The sequence below is a fragment of the Accipiter gentilis genome, chromosome W, assembly GCF_929443795.1.
Source record: "Accipiter gentilis chromosome W, bAccGen1.1, whole genome shotgun sequence".
Lineage (NCBI taxonomy): Eukaryota > Metazoa > Chordata > Aves > Accipitriformes > Accipitridae > Astur > Astur gentilis.
The window spans coordinates 34,015,888-34,024,806 of NC_064918.1; the positions used below are offsets into that span (position 1 = coordinate 34,015,888).

Below are 8,919 nucleotides of genomic sequence, written 5' to 3' on the forward strand. Positions count from 1 at the left end.
TGATCCTCTGTTGAATGCCAAGTTTAATTGTTGCAGAAAGTATCTACTTAAAATATATTAAACATTCTCATACTTAATCTTGACACTGAGTTTGTATAGCCTTCAAGGTCCTAAAAAGTAAAATAAGTCTTACCCTATATACTTGTGCTGAAAGTTAAACCCATGATTGTAAAACCTAGTTATAATAACTCATTTCCCTCAGAAAATCTTTATATTAAATTAGTGCTTTCTTACATCTTTAATATTTGTTACAATCTAATGCTTTCATATAGGAGTAAATTTTCAGCTGGATTTAAATTACTACTTTTTCCAAATGAAAGCTTGTAGTAAAACTAAAAAGGCTGTGCAAAGACTTGTTTTTCATTTGGCTTACAACAGTACTGTCTTTGCCTATTCTTATGGGTTTGTGTGGTGGGGTTTTTTTGGTAGCAGGAGAGGGGGCCGCAGGGGTGGCTCTTGTGAGAAGCTGCTAGAAGCTCCCCTGGCTCCAAGTAGAACCCGCCTCTGGCCCAGGTCGACCCAATCAGTGACAGCGGTAGCGCCTCTGGGATAACATATTTAAGAAGGGGAACCTGCAGTGAGTAGGGGGATTGGAATGTAAGAGGAACACCTATGCAGATACTGAGGTCAGTGAAGAGGGAGGAGGTGTGCTGGAGGAGTTGATGCCCCTGCAGCCCATGGAGGTGAACGGTGGAGCAGATGCCCACTTGCAACCCGTGGAGGAGCCTGCACTGGAGCAGTTGGATGCCCCTGAAGATGGCTGTAACTCCATGGGAAAGCCTGCGCTGGAGTAGTGTGTGACTGAAGATCCGCCCGCGGAAAGGACATACACCAGGGAAGTTCGGGAAGAACTGAAGTCCACGGAAAGGATCCGTGCCAGGGAAGTTTGTGAGGAACTGCAGCCCGCAGAAATGATTCACATTGGAGACGTTCGTGAAGGACTGTCTCCTGTGGGAGGGACTCCACGGTGGAGCAGGGGAAGAGGGTGAGGAGTCCTCCCCCTGAGGAGGAAGGAGCAGCAGAGACAACGTGTGGCGAGCTGACCCCAACCCCCATTCCCTGTTCCCCTGTGCCACTGGTGGGAGGAGGTAGAGAGAACCGGGAGTGGAGTTGAGCCAGGAAGGAGGGAGGGGTGGGGGCAAGGTGTTCTAAGGTTTGGTTTTACTTCCTAATATCCTTGTTTTGATTTGATTTGTAGTAAATTAAATTGACTTTGTTTCTTCCCCAAGTTCAGCCTGTCTTTTGCCCGTGACCATAAGTGGTGAGTGATCCCTCCCAGTCCTTGTCTCGACCCACAAGCTTTTCTTTATATTTTCTCCTCATCCAACCGTGGCTGGGGGGGGAGGAGTGAGGGAGCGAGCGGCTGCGTGGTGCTTTGTTACCAGCTGGGTTTAAAGCACCACAGTCCTTTTTGGCGAGCCAGGCATGAGACAGAGGAATAATTCCAGATATAAGGCTAGTAATTGGGAGAGGTAATGGGCAAAATACAGACTGAACAATGTTAGTGAGATACCCCTGGGAATTTCGGTTATTGAAATTATGGTGGAGGAATGAGGGATAGATTGTGTGTATATTGTCCGCTTCTGCTTGGTATTGTGATGGTGATTATGTTAAATTTTGTGGGGAAGTTTTTGGGAGGTTTTTTGTGATGTGAGTGAAGTTTGTAATTTTAGTGATAAGCCTTGAATATGTGATCCACAGAAGGGAGAGGTGGAATGTTATGGGTTTGTGTGGTGGGGTTTTTTTGGTAGCAGGAGAGGGGGCCGCAGGGGTGGCTCTTGTGAGAAGCTGCTAGAAGCTCCCCTGGCTCCAAGTAGAACCCGCCTCTGGCCCAGGTCGACCCAATCAGTGACAGCGGTAGCGCCTCTGGGATAACATATTTAAGAAGGGGAACCTGCAGTGAGTAGGGGGATTGGAATGTAAGAGGAACACCTATGCAGATACTGAGGTCAGTGAAGAGGGAGGAGGTGTGCTGGAGGAGTTGATGCCCCTGCAGCCCATGGAGGTGAACGGTGGAGCAGATGCCCACTTGCAACCCGTGGAGGAGCCTGCACTGGAGCAGTTGGATGCCCCTGAAGATGGCTGTAACTCCATGGGAAAGCCTGCGCTGGAGTAGTGTGTGACTGAAGATCCGCCCGCGGAAAGGACATACACCAGGGAAGTTCGGGAAGAACTGAAGTCCACGGAAAGGATCCATGCCAGGGAAGTTTGTGAGGAACTGCAGCCCGCAGAAATGACTCACATTGGAGACGTTCGTGAAGGACTGTCTCCTGTGGGAGGGACTCCACGGTGGAGCAGGGGAAGAGGGTGAGGAGTCCTCCCCCTGAGGAGGAAGGAGCAGCAGAGACAACGTGTGGCGAGCTGACCCCAACCCCCATTCCCTGTTCCCCTGCGCCACTGGTGGGAGGAGGTAGAGAGAACCGGGAGTGGAGTTGAGCCAGGAAGGAGGGAGGGGTGGGGGCAAGGTGTTCTAAGGTTTGGTTTTACTTCCTAATATCCTTGTTTTGATTTGATTTGTAGTAAATTAAATTGACTTTGTTTCTTCCCCAAGTTCAGCCTGTCTTTTGCCCGTGACCATAAGTGGTGAGTGATCCCTCCCAGTCCTTGTCTCGACCCACAAGCTTTTCTTTATATTTTCTCCTCATCCAACCGTGGCTGGGGGGGGAGGAGTGAGGGAGCGAGCGGCTGCGTGGTGCTTTGTTACCAGCTGGGTTTAAAGCACGACACCTATATAAATAGCATGGTAAGGGTGGGTCATGTTTTACAATTTTCATTATCTTTTTATTTTCATTTGAATTAATGTATTCCTTTTTTACATTTTATAGTGCAAAGAAAGAATGAGGCCTGTCAAAGCAGCATTGAAACAACTGGATAGACCAGAGAAAGGCCTTTCTGAAAGGGAACAGCTGGAGCATACTAGACAGTGCCTAATCAAAATTGGGGACCACATTACTGAATGTCTAAAGGAGTACACAAATCCTGAACAAATTAAACAGTGGAGAAAGTAAGTTATTCTGCATGATTTTTCTTGAAAGAGGAAAATCCAGAATAGCTTATATTAAGTAGAGTAGTTTTTAATTATTTTTCTTGTTTCTTATTCTCCCTTTCTTGTATTTTTCTGCTGTTTTAAATAAGGACTTATAAAAAGATTATTATAAATGGCTCCATTTTTTTTTAATGGATTCACTCTTTCATACTTGCATAGCAATGCACTTTTTTCCAGAAGGTGAAGTCATCTTACTACTTAAAACCAAAAGCAAACAGAAAATAAGTCTGTTTAGAGTATTTTTAATATTTAGTGGAAAAGAGTTCTTATCATTAAAGAATCTGGCTTTTTCAACTTTGAAGTTTGTTTTGGTTTTGGGTTTTTTATTCATGCTAAAAATAGGCCATTATAAATGTGTGTGGTTAAGTTTGATTTTGAGTTGCAGAATCCTTTAAAAAGAATAAAAATATACTCTAAAATGAAATCAGATATTAACTATGACTTTACAGAAAACCTTTATCATAACATACTCAGATGTATTTCAAAATGAAAGAATTTTAAGTGTTGTTATGCATCTGTGAGGTGATAACTTTGGAAAAAATAAGAAAAATGTTGGTTTATAAACTTGTTATATTTTGTCATTAAGTTCTTAATACAATTAAGTTAGTTTTATCATAATGTGCACTTTAATCCTTTATGGTTGCAAATCTATCCTGCACTTCCATATACAACACTCAGTCAAGTGTTTAATTTCCTTGCAGACTGTTAACATAGACTATTTCTGCTGTTTGTCCTTGCTTTACTTCAAAATATTAGGGTGAACTGAAATACAAAAACAATATCTATGTTTTAAAGACACCTTGGTAAACATTATATTTCTTTAAGTGGAAATTCATAGTAGAGCTACTATAATATTAATTCATAATAATGCTACAGTACCATCCATAGATTTATTAAAATATGTATTTCATCTGTCTTTAAGACATAGAATTTAGTAAAGGTATTCATTCTATATTATACAGATGTCATTAGGCACACTTGGCTGGTTGTGTCTTCTGCAAACCTCTAGGCCAAAACTATGTTTAAATCATCACAGAGAAAGAGCAGATAGATGCTTCTTGAGCCTATGCACTTGAGATGTTTCTGAACTAAACACTAATTAGAACAGTAGTATTCTGTAATCTTTTAAGCACTCCACCTGTAAACTTTGCTAAAATAATTCTAGACTTTAGATCTTGTGTCTGTGATCATAGAAGCAAATGTTGTCTTTGGGGTTTTGGCTTCTTGACACCAAAAGAGTTGGTTTGTTTTCCTTTCTTCTTTCATAGCATAGATTAGGATCAAAGTTTTTGCCATGCTACTTCCATCCTCTTTCAGATTTCTCATTTGGTTTCAAAAGCTTTAACTAGGCTTTGGAATTCTGTGGAAAAATCCTGTCCCTTATATCTGTAGGAAATGAGGCATGTAGGTCAAATTTCTTACACTGCAAGAGATTTCAAGTTTGGAAGAATCTTTACTGAGTAGTAAATACTCAAGTTTTCTGACATATTTCAAACAATCTTTCAGAGGACTTGCACAACAAATTGAAAACTATATCTTTATGCAATTGCACAAATCATTCTATTAACAGAATTGCCATTAATACTACTTTTCATGCGCTTTGCATTCTGCAGTCATTGTGATAAATATTACAAAATGACAAATTGTTAAAGGAATTAATTTCTCAAATGTTTGAAATACAGCTAAATAATGCTTGCTGTGCAGCTAGGTAATATTCTGCGTAACAGACTTTACAGTGATTTCAGTTTACTGAAGCACTGTTGAAATAATTTCATTTAAGTCCATGTTCTGTTGTATGATACAATAAAAACTAATATATGGAAGAATTATAACCTCTCTTTCTTTTTCCTCAGAAACTTGTGGATTTTTGTCTCTAAGTTTACAGAATTTGATGCCAGAAAGCTGCACAAGCTGTATAAACATGCAATCAAAAAACGCCAAGAATCTCAGGTAATACTTTCAGACTCTCTAAATATACAAATATATATTCTAAGTTTTATAACTGTTTTATTAAGTATCAATTAAGTAAACTCAATACATTTGAAGTGTATTTTACTGTTCATAGTAAACTAGTTTGTTTTCTTAGGATATTTTCTGAAAAATTCAGATGCAACTTTGGGATTTATCAATGACAATTTTTGTACTTGTCTCTTCTAGCAACACAGTGACCAGAATACTAGCAGCAGCGTGAATACACATGTAATTAGAAATCCAGGTAAGAAATCTTGGGCATATTATTGTGCTGGATATCTTAAATGATGGTATGTAAAATGAAATAAGCTTAAAACTGTCTCCTAGAACTCCCATACTGCTGGATATCATAGGGATAGGCTGACTTAGCATAACTTCACTAGTTTGCTGATGAAATTCAACTGAACACAAACTGAACTTGGTACTTCCTGCTGTTCTTTTAAAGTAAATAAATTAATTAAAAACAAAACACTTTAATTTTGAGGAGGTAGAGAGGCCAACTCAACACTTGTAAACTTCTTGGAGGCTCTATGCCTGTTCCTAGCAGTTGTAATGTCACTATATCATAAGAAAAATATTCCCTGAAGTCATGGTTAGCAATCAGTTATATGGGATGTCTTTTATTGTTGACAATAATACTGTTTTTCTATGCTCCCACACTTGCCTTCTTGTAATACTTATTTTTATATTATGTTATGTAAAACCTTGAGTATGTTACCATGGGTTTAAAATTAGTATAATGTATTTTAGGAATACCACTAAAAACTTTTCATTAATGAGGTGTATGTCTAAAACTGATGTTCATGCTAAGGGCTGTCTCTCCTTAGAGAGGAACTTCCTACCATTCTGATTAAAATTTCTCTACTAAAGGCACCTGATCTCTACTCACTGCTCATTTGGACCACACTGATCCTCTCCATTCAGTCTGTAAGGTGGAAAATTTTAGTTTCTCAGCCCTACATATCTACATTTCTAGCTTGCTTGCCTTCTATTTACTTCTGAGGTTTCTCTCAGTTCACTCACATTCGTGCGTTTGTCTTTCAATTATTTAGATCTTGTTTCTCTCAAATAATAATGCCACTTTCACATTGCTTTAAATCTGACAGGTAGAAGTGCTGTTTGAATTGGTGAAGAAAAAAATTTATAGTGTATGAGACTTCCTTATAACCTCTGCTTTATTAAACAGATGTTGAAAGACTGAAAGAGAATACAAACCATGATGACAGTAGCAGGGACAGTTATTCTTCTGATAGATATTTGTCACAATACCATGATCATCGTAAGGACAGGCATCAGGGAGATGCATATAAGAAAAGTGACTCTAGGAAAAGGTCCTATTCAGCCTTCAGCAATGGAAAAGACCACAGAGACTGGGATCACTATAAACAAGACAGCAGGTAAATTGCTTCAGCAATTGTAAATTCTGTTAAGAATTCCCTTCCTGGTTTTGCAGTATGCTTGTAGTAAGCACCAAAGTATCTTTTCTGAGTAATGCAGAATTGCAAAGAAATTTCTCTAATGCAGTTCTGTTGAATTGACATAATTGTAGTTCTTACTATGTGTTTGGTAATACTAATATAAGTAAATCTTTTCAGATACTATAGTGATAGTAAACATAGAAAGTTGGATGACCACAGGAGCAGAGATCACAGGTCAAACCTGGAAGGAAATTTGAAAGACAGTCAGCCTCATTCAGATCACCGTTCCCATTCAGACCACAGGATACATTCAGATCACCGTTCCACTTCAGAGTACAGCCATCATAAATCTTCCAGAGATCATAGGTACTACTCAGACTGGCAAATGGACCACAGAGCTTCTGGCAGTGGCCCAAGATCACCATTAGATCAGAGGTCTCCTTATGGTTCAAGATCTCCTTTAGGACACAGATCTCCATTTGAACACTCATCAGATCACAAAAGTACACCTGAACATACATGGAGTAGCCGGAAAACATAACAAAGACTGACATTTTCTGGACCTTCTTTTAGCCATATACAGTAAGCTAACACGGTAATTGCCTTATGTGACTTGAAAGATATGGACTGGATATTCTGTCAGTAGCAGTATTGTTACTTCTTTCCAGGGTGCAAGGTCTATTATCCCAACAATAGAAAAATATTTTTGTATTTAAAGTTTATGCTGCAATGTGCTGCAAATGTTGTAGCACTCCCCCCCCCCTTTAAGAAATGGAAAATGTTTACTTTTACAGGGACCTCAACACTGCCCCATTCAGACTGGATCTCATAAAACTGTTTTTAGGCTGAATACAGTTCAAATGAATTTTTAAACACTGACCTGTGATCATGTTTCAGGAAGGAATGAGGAGTTTGTTTTGTTTTCTTAGTAAAGAATTCTCAAGGACTTTTGTTCACTTTCCAAAGCTATTTGTTTACATTGTACACTGCAACCACCTTGCCGCTTTTCATCACAAGCTTGAATATTTAAGTTCTGTACCTATAACTGTAAAATAGCCAGGATTTCTCCTGTTTGTGATCAGTTGTAATAATGCCTTTTTACAAAATAAAATAAATGGCTGAAAATTATTGCAAACTAATTAAATGAGCTTGTGGGGGTTTTTGGGGGGTGGGGTTTTTTTTGGTTGGTTGTTGTTTTGTTTTTTTTGCTTGTTCCTTTCCCCACCAACTCAGGCCTGCTTGTCACAAGTATGAAACAAAGTCAGTATACTAACACTTTAATAAAATATCTTTATGAAATCACTGTTCAGAATGCAAAAATGGGGGAAGGGAACATTTTTATTCCATTTAGTGCCCCCTTTTTACTGGATGCTTCATATACATGGTTTTCTATTAAACCATTAGTATTGTGATTTGTTGTAATGAAATGGTGGGAAATATTCAGCTAAACGGTGATCTTGAAAGTTTTTTCCAGTCCATTGGTTTTAAAGAAGGAGTGTTCAATATCTGAACACTTCTGAATCCAAATCAGCCCAAATTTATTGGAAATATATTCGTTTTCCCTCTTAAAATAGACAATAATGTCAAGTGTGCTATGCAGCCAGTTAATATTTTAGATTTGAATGGCTTTTTATTAATAGAATTATTATAATGCACACTGATTGTACATAGATAACTTCTGACAAGTTAAATTTAAAAGGATATGTGGGCTCTTGTTTTCTGCTGGTGTTTGTTTTTCTACAATGTACCTTTCTCACTTAACCATAAAAATATTAAACTCTTAAGTACTAAATTTTAATACACAACATAATTAGGGAAGATAAATGTCTACCCTGGCATCATGTGGTTGGAGCTAATATGTTGCTGCAATTTTTCTCATCTTGCACTGTGTTGAGCGTTTTTTTCCAATTAACTAGGTTTACACGGAAGCATTAAAATTGAACCAAAACCTCTTCAGAGTACCTGTCTATTATGATTTTATTATAGGCACAGTTGCTGCACATTCTAAGTTAATATTTAGCCAAGTACATTTAAGCTAATTTAATGTAGGCTGCAACTCAGATAATTAATGCTTCTTCATTTCTTAGCTCTTCATCTTCCTAGGCTTGGGAGGGTTATGAACTCTACTTTTGAGCTTAATTGCTGAAGCAGTGTTTAGTTAGTGTTGTGTTAGTTTAGCTAGTAAGGTTGTGCATGTGTGCTATGCATCTTCCTCTTGCAATGGTGAAAATCTAGAAATTGGAGCATCCACAACCATTGCCTAGTTCTTAACAGTTTGGGTAGCGAGCTGGAATCTTGGATCCACTATGATAACACATCAATAGAGTAGTCCCACTAAGTCTGCTTCACCATCAGCATGGCTATGTTAGCATGGCATTGTGGCTGATCATGTCTATGTCACATGGTTAATCTGCATACGCTTTTGTCAAAGGCATCTTGGGTCTCTCAAAGATAAGAAAGACAGAGCATAATTGGTGGCTTTGG

At 38.7% G+C, this 8,919-nt stretch overlaps 1 protein-coding gene across 5 annotated transcripts in view; it reads left to right on the top strand.

Annotated features, from left to right (window-relative positions):
• Positions 1-8,358, top strand: part of LOC126035434 (chromodomain-helicase-DNA-binding protein 1) — a 105,775-nt gene extending 97,417 nt beyond the window's left edge. For all 5 annotated transcript variants that reach the window (XM_049793980.1, XM_049793979.1, XM_049793976.1 and 2 more), the window contains 5 exons: positions 2,826-3,004; positions 4,900-4,996; positions 5,204-5,261; positions 6,204-6,414; positions 6,613-8,358. In XM_049793980.1, coding sequence (XP_049649937.1) covers positions 2,826-3,004; positions 4,900-4,996; positions 5,204-5,261; positions 6,204-6,414; positions 6,613-6,976 — 909 coding nt within the window. In that variant the 3' untranslated portion in view covers positions 6,977-8,358. The remainder of the gene's footprint in view (positions 1-2,825; positions 3,005-4,899; positions 4,997-5,203; positions 5,262-6,203; positions 6,415-6,612) is intronic.
• The last annotated feature ends 561 nt before the right edge of the window (positions 8,359-8,919 follow it).